This window comes from Scleropages formosus, chromosome 1 (genome assembly GCF_900964775.1).
Source record: "Scleropages formosus chromosome 1, fSclFor1.1, whole genome shotgun sequence".
NCBI classification, from domain to species: domain Eukaryota; kingdom Metazoa; phylum Chordata; class Actinopteri; order Osteoglossiformes; family Osteoglossidae; genus Scleropages; species Scleropages formosus.
The window spans coordinates 27,658,030-27,675,859 of NC_041806.1; the positions used below are offsets into that span (position 1 = coordinate 27,658,030).

The window sequence follows — 17,830 nt, forward strand, 5'->3', positions numbered from 1 at the left end:
ACTGGCGTCCCGTCCTGGGTGTGTCCCCTCTCCCTCCGGCCTTATGCCCTGTGTTGCCGGGTTAGGCTCCGGTTCCCCGCGACCCCGTATGGGACAAGCGGTTCAGAAAATGTGTGTGTGTGTGTCTGTCTGTGATTCTTTTCTTTGCATTGTATCCATCCATCCATCCATCCATCCATCCATCCATCCATCTATGTGTCATCAACAACCACTTGCCCACTGTAGACTCAAGATGTGTTTCGGTACTTATCCCAGAAGCATAAAGCATGCAACAGGGTACACCCTGGATAGATATGAATGCCAGTCCATCACAGGACAGTTGCATTGATTTGAATATATCATTCATCTGTCATTTTCATATATGAGTAAGTATTTTTTTTGTATGCATTGTAATAACCCACATGTTAACTGTAAAATCAGAGGTAAATACAAAGTTGTGTTAATGTAAATGGAAATTTTATATATATATATATATAAGCTCCTGCATTCCCCAGACCTCAGGTACATCATCCTGCCCCTGTAATATTCATGTATATACATATATATAAATATATATGAATATTTATTACTGAAGTAACAATTTATGCATAGTAACAGAGTAAATGTATACATAGTGAGGACTTTACATACTGGCTCTTGGGTTTGAAAAACTAAGTAAGATAACTAACTAGATAAGTTTTTAGAAAAAGAAAAAGAGCAATAATAATTAGGTGAAAAATGTACTTTTATTTATTTTTTTTCGTGGATGTACAGAAATATTGGTGATAGAAGAAACTAGCAGGAGTCCAGAATACGCCGGATGGAGTTGAATTTCATGGATTCCATTCCCATGTCCCTAAAGCTCCTGTACTCCCCAGGCCTCAGGTACATCATCCTGCCCCTGTAGTGGGGTTGCTCATACAGGAGCCAGTGGCCATCCATCACGTGGCAGGACTGGCAGTTGGACATACGGAAACGGTCCTGGATCGACTCGCAGTCCTCCGTCAGCTCGTGCATCTGGCCCCCGAAGTTCTCCCTCTCGTAGATCCTCATACTGAAGGGTCCTCTGTGCTGTTGTTAAAAATGAAAAATGATAGGGTATGATGTACAAATGAAAGAAAGGAAAAGTGTTTGCATGTCAAAAACATTTCAGAAAGAAATTTCAAAGGGGATGCTTCACTGAAGACCGGGGTGACATTACCATGGGAACCATGCGGCAGGACTTAACACAGTCGCTCATGCTGGTTCCCATCATGCGTTGGTTGTCAGGATACTCCCCCCTTCTGAGTAACATCTGGGTTCCCATGAAGTTGGGGCGCTCGTAGACCATGAAGCAGCCACTCTCCACCCTGGTGGAGCTGCAGCGGCTCAGGTAGGAGGAGAGGTCGACACAGTCGCTGCTGGTCTCATAGGACCGACCCTGGAAGTTGCGGTCTTCATAGAAAATTATCTGGAAGAATTTTTTTGTTTTTTGGTTAATCTCTCAAACCCTCTAGTTTTATACAGTCTTGCACCAGTCAGCCTGATTTAAGTGCCATACAATAAATGCAATTATGGGAACAAAATGTAGTTGAAATTAAGTAGAACAGCTGCAGGTTTGAACTATTTTGAGCAAAAATTCACGTAAAAACCACAAATATGGCTACACAGTGAGCCTAGTATTGAACAGCGCCCATGTCATGCTGTACAGACTAGTGAATGGAACGATCAACAATGTTGATTTTTGTACAGTGATATATCTTCATTTTTATGCTGTCCAATGTATAACACACTTTTGCTTACTCTGAGCTGTTATGTATGTTACTCTGGAGAAAGAGGTCTGGCAACTGTATAAATGTAACTAAAATATGAACTAGAGCAATACAGTTTTGTCGAGTTAAAAGTTATTTCGGAGATAAAACTGTGTAAAAAATGCAATGTAAATGTTTATATGTATCTCAGAAAAAAAAAGAAACTACTAGGATGGTGATTAGGAATCGGCGATATTCTGGTAAAGTTTTATACTGCTACTTGGGTGATGAACATCAGTGCATATGGTGATGGACACAAATTTAGTGTTCTTAAGAATCACACATCTGCGGCTATGTCTCTTTCTCCTAGGGTAAAGTACACATTGTATTTTCTCTGAGGCGTACGTCGCTTTGGAGAAAAGCGTCTGCTAAATGAATACATGTAAATGTAAATGTAAAAACTGAAATCGGTCCATCAAGGTCAACTTACCCTGCCCATAGTGATAGTTGTGCTGGGCCAGATGCTCCACACTGACAGCACAAAACTGCAGCCACTTTTATACAGAGCTTGATAGCAAAATAAGCAGTTGAGCTATTGTTCAAAATCCTTGTTCAGCAAGACAACACACAAGAGAGGGAGGTATGCGTTTTGTTAATTCACTTAATGGGTTATAAATTAGCATCGTATGCATCTGTGGTGGTGCCAGCTTTTGACCCTATTGCGGGCAGCCTGGGCTTTTGAGGTTTGTCATTCACTGTGTTGGGGCGGGGGGGGGGGGGAGTGGTTGATGATTTTAAAATTGAGAGGTAGCTGAGTGTCACACCATCACTGTTTAGCATTAATAAAACTACATTTCAGATGCTGCTTTTCTAAATTTGATTTTTTTAAATATAAGTTTATTTTCATGTGTTGTTTATTGTCACCACAGCTTGCATTCTGTAATATCATGCACCAGGCTCTCCGTTAAATTATAAGTGATATGGTTATATAGCTTAATAATAATAATAATAATAATAATAATAATAAATCTTCTATTTCAGTTATAATTGTAGATTTACTTTATAGAGCAACCCATGGATTCATTATTCACCTGTGTCTTTGGATGGTCCTCCTCCTTCCTCTTGCACATTTATCAATGGTTGTACATTTTACAACATTTTAAATCACTTTGAAGAAAAGTTCCAGCCATATAAATAAATAAATAAATAAATAAATAAATAAATGTATTCAGTTGCAGTACTTACCTGAACTGATGTATAGTGTTTGGATAGATTTTGCTTTTGTTGTGGAAAAAGTATAGTGCTCACATGCATTGCAGAGTGAAAGATGTAGCACTGAATAAAATACCTTTTGCTGAAGTAAAATTTTGTTGCAGTGAATGATGAGCCTATTGTGTTACAAACAGAATATGTTTTTCTAAGCTGTTGCAAATCTCTATCATTTAATGAAACCTAATTACATGAGGCTTTTATAATACTTTAGAAATGGATTTTAGCAGTGCTAAATTTAGTGATTTTTTTTTTTTTTTTTTGAGATATGAGGAGAGTCCTAAGTTTGAAGCTGAAGTTTTATAACTTACAGCTGAAGTGTCATTACAACTGTACAGTTGCTAGAAGCCTAGTTAACCATTGGGGGGCAATGATAGAAAACGAACAAGCTCCGAAAAAATGATCCAATGTGCTTGGCCCTGTCGAGGTTACCAGTGCTTGGTTACATAGCAGGTCAGAACCAAGATCTTCACATGTTGAGTGGAAAAAAAAAGACACTGGTTATAGCCTACAAAAGCATCATTAGAACTGCCCCCAGACATCTACAAGACTTGATCAACCGTTACACCCCAACCAGACTGCTACGCTCTTCCACATCTGCCTGCTTGGTGGTCCCACATACAAAAGGTAAAGCACGGGGGTTCTCAATTCTGGCTCCATTGTGGTGGAATGACCTCTGCCTCTCACTCAGAACTGCTGAATCTTTGTCCACATTTAAAAACGGTCTGAAAACTCACCTCTTCCAGACTCACTCCACCCATGATCTCTTAAGCTCCTGTAAGGTGTAAATGTTCATGCACTATAACTTTATGATCATGCCCCGATAAGCCTTTACATAGCTGCTCCTGTAATGTACGTAAATGTTTGTGTATTGTGTGGGCGCGGTGGTGCAGTGGGTTGGACCGGGTCCTCTTCTCCGGTGGGTCTGGGGTTTGAGTCCCACTTGGGGTGCCTTGCAGCGGACTGGCGTCCCGTCCTGGGTGTGTCCCCTCCCCCTCCAGCCTTACGTCCTGAGTTGCCAGGTAGGCTCTGGTTCCCTGTGACCCCATATGGGATGAGCGGTTCAGAAAGTGTGTGTGTGTTTGTGTATCTCAAAAAAAAAAAAAAAAAAGCAGAAAGGTGATCAGGAATCATCAATATTCTGATAAAGTTTCTTGAAGTTACTCGTGTGAAAACAAACTATATTTAAGAATCACACGTCTGCAGCTATGTCTCTCTTTCTCCTAATGTAATCCACAAATTGTATTTTCTATGAGATGTATGTTGCTTTGGAAAAATGTGTCTGATAAATGAATACATCTAAATGTAAAAGAAGAGGAAAGTTAGAGAAGGTGAGGAGAGGTGACTATTCGAATACTGTAAACGTAAACAAGTATCATGCAGGTGGAAGGCAAGGAAGAAGGCAAAGTAGAGATTCATGTTTAAAATTACAATTTTTTGACAGACAGTTAATATGGATTATACAACAGGGAGCCAAAATGTTAGAAATAAATCCCCCATGTTGAGTAACTGTGTGTGTGGCTATCCTGCAATGGCCTGGCATCCCATCCACACACACACACACGGGGAGCCGGAGCCTAACCCGGCAAAACAGGGCAAAAGGCTGGAGGGGCGTGGGGTCACACCCAGGATGGGACGCCAGTCCATCACAAGGCACCCCGAGCGGAACTGGAACCCCAGACCAGCAGGACCCAGCCCAACCCACTGCGCCACCGCACCCCCTGCATCCCATCCAGAGTTACTGAAATGAGATAGATCGATGGCAATCCCCATATAAAATACTAGCAAGGTACTTACTTTGTGTTGTTCCAGTAAATATTACCCAGCTCTATAAATTTGCATGCAGATTATTATAAACAGCGTTGAAGAACAAAAATCGGCTAAATGACTAAATGTAAAGCACTCCAGCAGCCACAAGCAGGGCCACCACTAGTCGGGTGACTGGTAATGATGATTCTAGGGACCCACATCTGCAGAGGACCCATAAAAATTCCAAAGGTAATTAATTTATTATGAAGGAGTCTGAATATCTCTCTCATGATTCCTGTAAGGTATCTGTCAGAACCCAAGTGAGGTTTTCATTAGAAGAGACGGTTGTCTCAGTGAGGTTCCACAAGTACCGCAGCTAAGTCTGCTTATTTTAAAAGATGTTTAGTGAGAGGCAGGTGTGCGCAATGTATCTGTGATGAACTACGATGGCCGTTGCCTGTGGCATTTTCCTCTGAGGTTGTGACAATCTCCTGCTGAACTGAAAGACAGTTCATAAATACAAAGGCAGGCACTGTATAAAATAACAAGCTTTGCTGATTTTTTTTTTACAAATTAGTGGTAACTTGACTTGTTGGCAAAAGGCCAATTCAAAAGCTGGCTTAATCTTTTGGTCTGTTTTTCTTCCTTTGTCAACATTCCTCAGTTTTCTTCATATACCTGCTTAGCAAACATAAGATTTTGTAAATTTATTCTTGTTTCTCCAGCTAATGTATATGCATGAAGAGCTCATGTCCAGGGGGGCGCGGTGGCGCGGTGGCGCAGTGGCGCAGTGGGTTGGACCAGGTCCTGCTCTCTAGCGGGTCTGGGATTCGAGTCCCACTTGGGGTGCCTTGCGATGGACTGGCATCCCGTCCTGGCTGTGTCCCCTCCCCCTCCGGCCTTACGCCCTGTGTTGCTGGGTAGGCTCCGGTTCCCCGCAACCCCATATGGGACAAGCGGTTTTGAAAATGTGTGTGTGTGTGAGTGTGAGCTCATGTCCATTGATATGGTTTTCTTGAATAAGAAGTGCACCTAGGTCCATGGGTTGATCTACTACACGTTCCATGCCGAGCTGGGGATCCAAGATGCCATTTACCAACATTATAATTACTTGTTAAACACCGGCTTACAAATTGTTACTTTCTAGAATGCCCAGGAGGGGTGGGCAACCACTGGCTCGTGGACCCCCAGAGGTTTATTTTCCTCCCTCAACCTTCAGTTGGGAGTTTTTGTTCCTTTCCCCGGTGGCCAGTAGGTATACTTATAGCTCTATAATAAGTTTTTCATTATGGTAGCCATTAGTTGACTGTCTTCTTTGTTTGTATCAATTTTTCTTGCTGTATGCCTGTGTTAAAGCATTCTGTGTTACTGTGTGAGAAGAGCGCTCTATAAAAAATAAAATAATAATAATAATACTAAGAGGCTATTGCTCACAAAGGAGGGGGGTGCGGTGGCGCAGTGGGTTGGGCCACAGTCCTGCTCTCCGGTGGGTCTGGGGTTCGAGTCCCGCTTGGGGTGCCTTGCGGCGGACTGGCGTCCCGTCCTGGGTGTGTCCCCTTCCCCCTCCGGCCTTACGCCCTGTGTTGCCGGGTAGGCTCCGGTTCCCCGTGACCCCGTATGGGACAAGCGGTTCTGAAAATGTGTGTGTGTGTATTGCTCACAAATGTTTGTACATTTGTTTTTCTTTGTTGGAACACCCAGACCTGAAAATGCTATGGGATCACTGATTTTCATCAGGTCATCATAAAAAAGAAAATGTTTTATGGGGTGGCTGTAGTGCGGATAAAGGATTTTACTGACAATAATGTGTTTGATTAAAATTGGTTTTCCTGGCTGGTCAGATGTTTGTAGATCTTTATAAAATTTCTACTCAGTCATTGTTCTAAAACTTTTCAGGTATGGACAAAAAAACTAAATGGGTCTTGCACTAGCTTGTTCTGTGTTACATTAACAAATGAATAAATGGAACAAAGGTTTCAAAATTTTTATTCAATATCAGTATATTTTTCCAACATTGAGGAAGTTCAGCTTTCAGTGATAGGTGTCCACAATACGTCTGATGGAGCTGAACCTCGTGGAACCTATCCCCATGTCTCTAAAGCTCCTGTACTCCCCAGGCCTCAGATACATCATCCTGCCCCTGTAGTGGGGCTGCTCATACAGGAGCCAGTGACCGTCCATCACATTGCAAGACTGAATGTCAGACATGCGGAAACGGTCTTGGATTGACTCGCAGTCATCAGTGAGCTCCATCATCTGGCCTCCGAAGTTTTCCCTCTCATAGATTCTAATTTTAAATGGTCCAGAATGCTGTTGAACAAAATAATAAATGATCCAATTTCAGTCATGAACAGCTTAAACACAACTATTACCATCAAAACAATATTAAATCAAACAGCATGTCACACTTAGAAAGGTATACAGAAACGTACGTCACTTTTACTGCAAAATTTAGAAAAATAAACTGAATATTTCTGACATATAATAACTTATAAATCTGAGACAAAGCTATAATAAATAAAATGCACTCTGTAAAACTTCCATACACCCATTATCAAAAATCAGGGTTACCGTCTTCTGCAGTATTCTGAAAGAATAAGGAGTGAGACAGGCTACACCAGACATACATGTGACGCCACTACATCTCTGTGTGACACTGTAATTATTTAAAAATGTGAAGACCTTGCAAAAAAAAAAAAAAAAAAAAAAAACAGTCCTGCAGTATTATTTTGTTTCTTTCTTTGTCTGAATTGGCTTTGCTGCCAACTAATGGTAGCAGCTGGAAATGCAAATAATTTTAGAAAAATTATAGAAAATTTAGAAAATTTTAGAAAATAGAACCGTGAAGAAAATGCAAAACAAAACTAAACAAAAATAAATAAACTGGAATACATTTGCATCTTCAAAAAAAATCAGATCGCAAATGTCCAAAACAAGAAATCTCTGCGTGTGTGAATTGACTTATTTTCAACTTATTTAACAGTTTTACTAATTACATCTTGATTTCATGTTTTTGACATCAGGTATATAGTTTTTTCAAAATTTACATGCCATCCCAACCCAGCCTCCGAAAACAAAGTACTGTAATAATCCTGACACTATAAGCAGCCTTGGGCAAAGGCTTCAGCTGAACAAACGAAAACACGAATAACAATCCTGCATTTTAAATACATCTTACCTGGGGGATCATGTAGCAGGAACGGATGGAATCTTTCATGTGAATTTTCTGGTAGTCGGAATATTCACCCCTTCTGAGGAAGTACTGGTTGCCCATGTAATTGGAACGGTCATAAACCATGAAGCAGCCACTCTCCACCCTGCAGGAGCTGCAGCGACTCAGGTAGGAGGAGAGATCCCCGCAGTCAGTGCTGATCTCATAAGAGCGACCCTGGAAGTTTCTGTCCTCGTAGAAGATGATCTGATTCAAACAAATAATCCATTAGGCACACTGTGACTGCGCTATTTGCATTCAAAATTTTGGATTGATCAATGAATTTTGCATTGCAGTAACAATGTTCTTTTGATTTTTCAATTTCATTTGGTAATACTTTTCTCAGTGATATAGTTTCAGCACCATTTAATGAAATTTAACAGTTACTTCCTGCTCATGACCATAGTTTCATATTAAATAAAAAAAATTGTAGTTCTTTCTTACACTAGGCCAAAATAACATGTAAGACATTTAAAAAAGTCCCTGGTGGTCACTGATTATTCAGAGCCAACCAAATAATCAGAACAGGTTTTTCTTGATCAAAAAGGCTCCAACCATTATCCACGGAACTTCTTGTCAAATCATTGCTGGGAAAAATAAAAAGCTGTACATAAATATATACAGATGAGGTCCAGATGATTGATCCCACACATACCTTGGCCATGTTTGTTAGACTTGTGGAATCCTGTCCAGTGAGCCCTGGTTCACCAAGGCCTTAACACTTTATACACTCACTATGCAATGGGGTTTTTTGTTATTCAAATCACAGAACCTGATGACTAAGCAGAACCATACTGTACATACTGCTGTACAGTACATATCATTCTCCTTGGATTAAGACCTTCCGTTGGCCAGGGCTTTCAATTTGAGGACTGTGAAACTCAGTTAACCATCTGATTAAAATATTAAATTACCATAATATAATACTTCCTTAAAACCCAAAGTAAATTCTATGTTATTTTTGTTTCGGATATCCAGATAAATTGTGGAAAATTAATTGTGATTTTTTTAAATAGAAATACTCACTGAAAATAAACCTGGTACAAAACATTAAGTGTACAAATATTCTGTTACTATTTATCAGCCAATGTGTGTATTATATTCTCTCTCATGCACTGTGCACTGATAGTTATATTAAATAATTATAGCCATTAATAAGTACTTAGCCTAAACTTACATGAATCTGTATGAGATTTAACATTCAAGAAGGCTCCTCGGTTGAATTTATAGTCATTCAAAACTTCTGAAGAATTTAGCTACCTAGTAATTTTAGTTAATTTAGAATTTAGTTAGTTGTGGGTCAAATTCCTGATTGCAGAACCAAAGGAACAAAAGTAGCTTGATAGTGATAGTTGCCATGTACACATAATGCCTTTGAAGAATACCATAAACCAACGTATTTTTGCTGTCTTCAGATTTAGTTCCCTGCGTCAGTGAGCATGTCAGTTCCGACACTTCAAAACTGTACATTTTGCTCATCATAACTGTATGGTACAGCTAAAATATTGAAAAGCTGTTATTACGTTGCTTAGCCAATGACCAGCGGTTTAGCAGCGCAGCGGAGACTGCTGGTGCACCATAATGCCTGAGCTGCATGCTTGGCCTTAGCTTTGAATCTCGCTCATGCTGGACACAGTTCTCATGTCTGTCCCCATGTGTGCAGTTCAAAGGCATGCAAAGCAGAATGAAATAGGAAACCACTTCTATTTCATTCCTTACCACGATAGCCATGCAGCGGTAGCCGTGTATGAAAATCTTCCCGAGAGAGATTACTTTACCTGCTGTATCAAATGATTTATGTAAACATATCCTCTGTCTAATACCATCTGGTCCCACTGACTTTTCTCAACAGAGTCTCCACAGCTCTTTCCTCACCTGGTCAGCAGACAACCCTGAGTGGCTGGATGTGATGGAGGTGGAGGGGGAGACAGAACAGAGTGGAGCACTATGGTGGACAGTATGATTCGGTGTGGGGGGTGGGGGAGCCAGTTCTTGCAGTTGAAAGGTTTTTTTATAGCTAGGTTCCACAGAGATGCTGGCACTGATAGATGAACAGCTTGATGTGCAAAAGTGTGGGAAGGGGGCTATGGCAGTCCTGATTGCTAAGATGTCCAATCTGGTGGGTTCTAGGGGTGTTAGAAGGAGAGCATTTGTCAAATCTCTTGAAAAACAGCTTTAGCTCATTGGCTCTGTTATGGTCACCCTCCACAGAGCAGTTGCTGGACTACTTACATCTAATTATGGTTTTCAAGCCCTTTCCACACCTCCTGCAAATCATTCCATCTCAGCTTGTCCTCCACCTTCCTCCTGCAGGTGTCCTTGAAATTGCAGATTCTCCTCCTCAGCTCTTGCTGGCCCTGTCTAACCCCCTCCCTGTCACCTGAAGCCTTCACTGAAGTCTCATTTCTTCTGATTAAGAACAACCTTCACTACTTCTTTCAGGGTTTGTTGTTCCGGAGGCAGCGTAGAGTCTTATATGATATGATGTCGTTTACAGATCTCGTAAAATACTCAGCTAGTCGTCAGCAATACATTACAAATACGTTTTTACTTACCCTTGTAATGACAATAATAGTAAAGCATTGCTATACCATATACTGCTATGAGCAATTTTTTGCAGACCCATTTCATATTTCATGGAAAGCTTTCTTGGACTCAGGTGTGGTGGTGCAGTGGGTTGGACCAGGTCCTGTTTTCTGGTGGGTCTGGGATTCAAGTCCTGCTTGGGGTGCCTTGCGATGGACTGGCGTCCCATCCTGGGTGTGTCCCCTCCTCCTCCAGCCTTACACCCTGATTTTCTGGGTTGGGCTGCGACCCTGTATGGGACAAGTGGTTCAGAAAGTGTGTGTGTGCTTTGTTGGATAAAATCTCTATAAAATAATTTATTCAGAAATTATTTAATTACATGCTTATTTTTTGACAAAACATATTTTTGTAAGCTGGAAGAAAAAAAATATTGACTAAACATTTTATGTGCTCCTATTTACACTTTCTATCGACCACTTGTACTGTTTCCATCTAAACATCAGTGTAGTTTCTTTTACTTGTGTTCTATTCTAAAAAGGCATTTTAGCACAGTAAATGTAGTGTTCAACTATATGACTGTGTAATATATCCTACACCCCACCGCAAGCTAAAAAAACGGCCTGTAACATCTACATACCTACATACTGTAAAACTGTTCAAGTGTGGTGAACCAGTCCTTGCTGTATACAGGTTTTGACCAGAGTAGTATTACAGTACATAAATCATTCATATCCCATGACTACAGCAGGTGTAGTTATGTCATAATAGAGCTAGAGATAATTAGAAATCTATTTTGCAAACGCAGGTGTCTGACATCCCATGGGTGTCTGCTAGCCAACTTAAACAAAGTAAATAACTCAACTTACACTGGTTTACATAAGGGACACTTTTCGCACAGCAAAATATGATGGTAATTATGTACAGGCCTACTTAGCTGACACCTTTGTCCAAGGCAGCTTACAATGTTAGACACGCTACACTCATTCACCTATTAATGCAGCAGAGCAGTGCAACACACACACACACACACACACACACACACACACACACACACACACACACACACACACACAAGATTTAACTCCACTGCCCAAGCAACACACTACACCAGAGTTACCCATGCTGCCCACATTAAATGTTATTTCTGATCCAGTCAGCTAAATGGATTACCCTGTATGTGCTCAAATGTTTGCTAGGTGTCCAAAATGAGACTGAGAGACCCATGTTATTTTGCTAAACAGTTGAACATTTAAAGTAAGTTTACTGTTTTGGCTTTCAGAAGAAAATGCAAATCGCATTCATCGAAGATGAAGTCAAAAACTGGCATCATTACTACAAAACTGAAGTGGCGGGGTTTTAAATTAGTATGAGATTAAGGGGGGTGCAGTGGTGCACTGGGTTGGACCGAGTCCTGCTTGCTGGTGGGTCTGGGGTTCAAGTCCTGCTTGGGGTGCCTTGTGATGGATTGGCGTCTCGTCCTGGGTGTGTCCCCTCCCCCTCCAGCCTTATGCCCTGAATTGCCGGGTTAGGCTCTGGTTCCCCGTGACCCTATATGGGACAAGCAGTTCAGAAAGTGAGTGTGAGATTAATAAAGAGTTCAATCTGCACTGCTCATTACATTCTTTTGTGACAAAACAGAAACATGCTCTAGGTTACTGTGGAAAGAAAAGGTGTTTTATTTGATATCTGCAGTGTTATTGTAGAACGAATATAGGATTTAATTAATTCTTTGCATAATTACTATGTAGACCAAGGTTTTATTCATTATTTGCACTAATGTTCATTACAAAATTGCATTTTTATTTCAATGCCTGGACTATTAGAAACATATATTTTTCATTTCCATGTGACTTTTAGGGGATAAATGTGCAGTGCAGTGTTTGCTGTTGGTGAAAATACACACATTGTCTGAAACTGCTTGTCCCATACAGGGTCACAGAGCCTAACCCGGCAACACAGGGCATAAGGCTGGAGGGGGAGGGGACACACCCTGGATGGGACGGCAGCCTGTCGCAAGGCACCCCAAGCGGGACTCAAACCCCAGACCCACTGGAAAGCAGGACCCGGTCCAATCCACTGCGCCACTGCACCGCCATGCCCCCTGTGAAAATACAGTTTATGCAACTTTAGAGAATTATTCTTGTGATTGTTATTGTCTCATTTAACTGAAGCATTTGTCTAAGGTGAGTAATAATGTTAACAGCTGCATATCTTTTTTTGCGTTATTCATGCAAAGCTTTAAGATGCACAATGCGATTTATTAATATAGTTGTACTTTTTTCCAAATTGAGTTCTAGAAAGAGCCAGAAATTGTCATTTTTTTCTCAAGCTGGAAGAGTTTCATGACCTTTATCTTAACGTAATATGCTGTTGGCAGTTATGTTTAAATTTTGCATAATAGCCCCGAAATTCTTTGATACAGAGCCATTACACTGGAACAAAGGAAAATCAAACTTAAACAGGCCATTTTGCTGATATGCAAATCAGGCTGCTTTGAATAAGAATAGAATTCCCTTGTGGGCACATTCTGTTTATACCTATAAAACTTGTGGTGCTGCCGAATTAGGCTGCAGAATTTGAGGGAAACCATGGGAAAGGTAAGGCAGCTGTTCAAAGCAGCTAAATTATGCAAATTCATGCTAAATATCTGCAGAAGCTGATAACAAGAAACTCTCATTTGAAAAGTACTTATTGAATGCAACATTTTCTGTGAAGCATGATTATTTTCAAAGTATTTTACAGTTTGCAAGGGAGAAGTGGAAATATATTGGTGGGAGGTTAACTAGTGTGTCTTTCCTCCATAGATTGTGTTTTTTGAAGACCCAAATTTCAAGGGTTTAAGCTATGAGACCAGCTGCGACTGTCCAACCCTGCATGCACAGTTCAGACGCTGTAACTCCATCAGGGTGGAAGCCGGCTGCTGGGTGTTATACGAGCGCCCCAATTACATGGGGTACCAGTATATCCTGACACCCGGAGAGTACCCTGACTACCAGCACTGGATGGGCTTCAATGACTCTATCAGGTCTTGCCGATGTGTGAAAAATGTAAGACAAAACAATGGATACAGTGCATTTTTGCCCTTTTCATTTCGAAGCTAAAATTAAACCATCTGCCGCACATATGGAGCCCATACCTGATTTTAAGATGTTGCTTCGAAAATTAATCTGAATTCCACTAAGTTGTTATTATGTGGAATAACTTGTGTCTACATCTTTTACATTATGATTTTGGGTATAAAAGAGTGTTCCGCCAGTATTTTTGTGCCAGAGGCAAATGAATGCAGTAGAGGCCCAGCAGACATAAAAGTTGGCAGAATTTAATTAATGGCTATGAGCTGCTAAACTTCATACACCAATAAGGTGATTTTAAGTTTCTAGAGCAACATTGTAAGAGCAAATAACACAGTTAAGCAATTGCCCACAGTGTAATAGCACCTCATTTATAATGTCTGACCCACAAGTAAGATTTTATTAGTGCTGGAATAATTTTTACACCTGAAATTAAAATGCACTTTTGCATGTACTGATTTTCTTTTATTTTTTAGGTCTACGGAAAAGTGTACAAGATTCGACTTTATGAGAAACCAGACTTTGGAGGCAAAATGGTAGAGCATGGTGAAGACTGCCCCTCAGTCCAGGAGGCTTTCAAGCTGCATGAGATCCACTCCTGCATTGTGCTGGATGGGGCGTGGGCCTTCTACAATGAGTCCAACTACAAAGGCCGCCAGTATTTCCTGGAACGAGGAGAGTACCGTCAGCATGAGGCGTGGGGTGCCACCTCACCTGCTGTGGGCTCTTTCCGAAGGATCACTAAATTCTAGAGGTTCACAGATTCCTGCAGAATCAGAGTCACCTTCCTAGTCAATTATCAGAGGTGTTTATTTTCCATCCAAACAGTACTGTGGTTTCTGTGTGGTTCTACTGAATATCAAAAACCTCCAAATAAAATTACCAGCTGTGCAGCAGAGACAATGTGAGTGTCTTTTTTTGCGGAGAAATTTAGTAAAATCAGGTACTGTGTTTTGTAAACAATGTCTTTTCCGTAAAGCTAATAGTATCTTTTTTTAAAAAAAAAAATAAAATAATTACAGAAAACAGTAACAGAATTTTCTACTGTAAGAATCTTCAGTATGAGTAAGACCTACATAGTGGCCAAAATACCCAGTTTCTGAAGTTATTCAAATAGCAGAATAACCCACAGAAAGAGCCCCATTGTTTACATTAATTTATTTAGCAGATGCTTTTCTCCAAAGCGACTTCCAATGAACTCTATGTAGTGTTATCAGCCCACACACCTTATTCACCAAGGTCATTTACACTGCTAGATACACTACTTAGAATGGGTCACTCATCCATACATCAGTGGAACACACTCTCCCTCACTCACACACTATCAGGGAATCTGAACAGCATGTCTTTGGACAGTGGGAGGAAACCAGAGCATCCAGAGGAAACCCATGCAGACACGGGGAGAACATGCAAACTCCACACAGACTGAGTGTGGATCAAACCCACATCCTTTCACACTACCCAGGCGCTGTGAGACAGCAATGCTATTCCCTGTGTCACCGTGTCACTCATTTTTAAAATACCCTTGCAGTGTTTAAACACCAGCTGACACATTCTTCAACATAAACTTTAATATCCTGTACATGCAACATACACATTTGTGAAAGTAGGTGTGAAAAATATATACATAATATATAAAAATATATATAAAAATATATATTGCTAATGTAAGGCTCATTCACTGCTAATTGTTTGTCGAAGTCAGGGCCATGGTGGTTTCGAGCTTATCTCAGAAACACCAGGTGCAACGCTAGTCAGGATATGCCCAAGACCAAATGTATATATTTCATCTTACCTTAGGTTATATATCATTACATGATGAAGAAGTAGCTACAGAAAACACCTGTCATATAGGATGTTGCTGCTCAGTCCTTTGCTCCAAATTTTTGTTATTTAAGCCAAGCAGTGAATGGCAGCTATCTAGAAGAAGGGAGCAGCATAAATAAATTGCAGAAATATCATGGTATTATAGTGATAGTTTTTAATTGATATTTTATTGTTTACCATCTTGTTCTCAAGCTGGAAGAGTTGAACCGAATAGTGTTAACTCACTCTGCTAGTCGTTGTCTCAAGATTGATAGCCCTGCCTTACAAGATGTTCCAGGGTGTACCCATTGGCCTAGAAGTAGTATATTTTCATTAGACATCCTACTTTGTTAACTATTGTTTAGACTTAAATATAATATGATTTGGGGGGGTGCGGTGGCGCAGTGGGTTGGACCGCAGTCCTGCTCTCCAGTGGGTCTGGGGTTTGAGTCCCGCTTGGGGTGCCTTGCGACGGACTGGCATCCCGTCCTGGGTGTGTCCCCTCCCCCTCCAGCCTTACGCCCTGAGTTGCTGGGTTAGGCTCCGGTTCCCCGCGACCCCATATGGGACAAGCGGTTCTGAAAATGTGTGTGTGTGTATAATATGATTTGATTACTGATTCCATTATTGCTGCTAGAAGTGCAATATCTATAGTCATGTTTTAGTATGAGCCTCAAACTGATTAACTGAGCAACAACTTCCTAACATGATGTTAAACCACTTCAGAAAGTCCCATATTTTATTGTGCAGATCAATGACCCAAGTCTCAGGGCTCTTATTCTGCCCTGGTTATAGATAGCAATAACATTGAACCAATCTCGTGATATTTGGCAATTCCCCATACGTATCCATCAAACATTACATTTTTAAAACCTGTGTGTAGCTACAATAGGTACATTTGCCATCCAGTCTATGTCATCTCATGGTTTTCTAGGGAAGTGAGTATGGAAGTGCTTTGCCATTTCAATAATAATAATAATAATAATATGTGGTACTTTTGTAAATTAAAACCAACCATTCCAGCTTCCATGAAATACTGTATATGCAAGTTATCCCGAAATGCCCTTTGCCTTTGTGTCTGTGACTTCGAATGAGACTGGGATGCTTTGCAATTTTCATTTCCCTTTGTTAGGGGGATTTGTGATTCGGTGCTTTAGAACAATGTACTGAGCCTGGATAAATTTTTGAATTGCTGATTGAAATATTTAATTCATTTGTTGTGGGACATGTGCTTTGGTTTATTGTTCCACTTGTGTATAAAGAGAATAATTGAAGAGTTTTTTTTATGTGTTGTCCGGTGTTGCAGAACTGAAGATGGAACAGGTAAATTGAATTATTTACAGCTTTGATTCTTAGTCATGCCACATTGAACTAATTTACCGTTTCTGGATAGGTGGAAATGTTACCAATGCACTTTTTCTATTACAGATTGTGTTCTACGAGGACAAGAAATTCAAGGGTCGCTCCCATGAGTGCAAAACCGACACTAGTGATTTGCACTCCTTTTTCAGCCGCTGTAACTCCATCAGGGTGGAGGGAGGCTGCTGGGTGGTGTATGAGCGCCCTAACTTTATGGGATACCAGTATATCCTAACCCCTGGGGAGTACCCTGACTACCAACATTGGATGGGCTTCAATGACTGTATCAGGTCTTGTCGTGTCATTAAAATTGTACGTGGAAAATATTGTCACTCTGAACCACCTTTTCAAATAGAACTTTACAGTTAGTAGGTGAAGTGCACATTGAATTTAGAACTGAGTTTAAACTAATTTTTCATGAGTGACCCAAGCCCTCAGTCATTTGTAAAGTACACATACCAACAGATCAACTTAAGAAACATTTTCTAGAAAAACCTCAGCTCGTAAATTATGAAACTGTTTATAAAAATGCTAATATCCGAGTATAACTGGCATAAAGTGGACTTCAGAATTTCTTTGCACTTCTTCGAATGTCAGTACTATATATGAATGCTTCAAGGTCAGAATGTGGATCATAAAGAAATTTTAAATATTAGTTTATGTCTGATATGCAGGCATGTTTTGAACATATCTATGTGTGATTAGCTTTTGTCAATTTCAGCAGCAGTTACTGTGTCCAGCCGCTCCTATTTAAAGACCATTTCATGCAGATGCTCTCTACACATGGGCAGTTCTGCTTCAAACTCCCGAGTACTGTCATTAGGGAGGACATAAAATGTGCTCTCTTTCCATTCCAGGTCCATGGTTCAGACAAACTGAAGTTATTTGAGAAGCCCAACTTTGAGGGCACTGTCATGGAGGTGACAGAGAATGTGCCCTCCACTCCAGACCGTTTTCCAAATAAGGCGGTGCACTCCTGCCATGTGTTCCATGGCGCCTGGGTCTTCTTTGAGCACCCCAACTACAGTGGCCGGCAGTACCTCCTGGAGAAGGGCGAGTATAGCCACTACACTGAGTGGGGAGCCATGCACCCCACCGTGGGATCCATCAGGCTCATCACAGACGTCTAG

The 17,830-nt window shown here is 40.7% G+C and overlaps 4 protein-coding genes across 4 annotated transcripts; 2 read left to right on the plus strand and 2 right to left on the minus strand.

The window, feature by feature from the left end:
• Positions 1-774: 774 nt before the first annotated feature.
• Positions 775-2,217, minus strand: LOC108926471 (gamma-crystallin M3-like). Its single transcript, XM_018739146.2, has 3 exons — positions 2,200-2,217; positions 1,181-1,429; positions 775-1,050 (listed from the first exon to the last, which is right to left on the minus strand). Exons 1-3 carry the CDS (start codon positions 2,206-2,208, stop codon positions 775-777), a joined length of 534 nt encoding a protein of 177 aa, XP_018594662.1. The 5' UTR covers positions 2,209-2,217.
• Positions 2,218-6,758: 4,541 nt separating this feature from the next.
• LOC108926463 (gamma-crystallin M3-like) lies at positions 6,759-8,602 on the minus strand. Its single transcript, XM_029252574.1, has 3 exons — positions 8,594-8,602; positions 7,906-8,157; positions 6,759-7,037 (listed from the first exon to the last, which is right to left on the minus strand). The coding sequence occupies exons 1-3, from the start codon at positions 8,600-8,602 to the stop codon at positions 6,759-6,761; spliced, it is 540 nt and encodes a 179-aa protein (XP_029108407.1).
• Positions 8,603-13,052: 4,450 nt separating this feature from the next.
• LOC108926504 (gamma-crystallin M2-like) lies at positions 13,053-14,287 on the plus strand. The gene is made up of 3 exons (XM_018739224.1): positions 13,053-13,061; positions 13,269-13,511; positions 14,012-14,287. Exons 1-3 carry the CDS (start codon positions 13,053-13,055, stop codon positions 14,285-14,287), a joined length of 528 nt encoding a protein of 175 aa, XP_018594740.1.
• A 2,113-nt stretch (positions 14,288-16,400) lies between these two features.
• On the plus strand, positions 16,401-17,830 carry LOC108926464 (gamma-crystallin S-like). Its single transcript, XM_018739140.2, has 4 exons — positions 16,401-16,417; positions 16,648-16,664; positions 16,735-17,012; positions 17,558-17,830. Exons 1-4 carry the CDS (start codon positions 16,401-16,403, stop codon positions 17,828-17,830), a joined length of 585 nt encoding a protein of 194 aa, XP_018594656.1.

Bases quoted from the DNA above. Each gene is read 5' to 3' on its own strand.
- LOC108926471 (XM_018739146.2), bottom strand. The intron at 1,051-1,180 runs GTAATGTCACCC...TTTTAACAACAG, and splicing joins CCTGCCGCATGGTTCCCATG to CACAGAGGACCCTTCAGTAT.
- LOC108926463 (XM_029252574.1), bottom strand. The intron at 7,038-7,905 runs GTAAGATGTATT...TTTGTTCAACAG, and splicing joins CCTGCTACATGATCCCCCAG to CATTCTGGACCATTTAAAAT.
- LOC108926504 (XM_018739224.1), top strand. The intron at 13,512-14,011 runs GTAAGACAAAAC...TTTATTTTTTAG, and splicing joins CTTGCCGATGTGTGAAAAAT to GTCTACGGAAAAGTGTACAA.
- LOC108926464 (XM_018739140.2), top strand. The intron at 17,013-17,557 runs GTACGTGGAAAA...TTTCCATTCCAG, and splicing joins CTTGTCGTGTCATTAAAATT to GTCCATGGTTCAGACAAACT.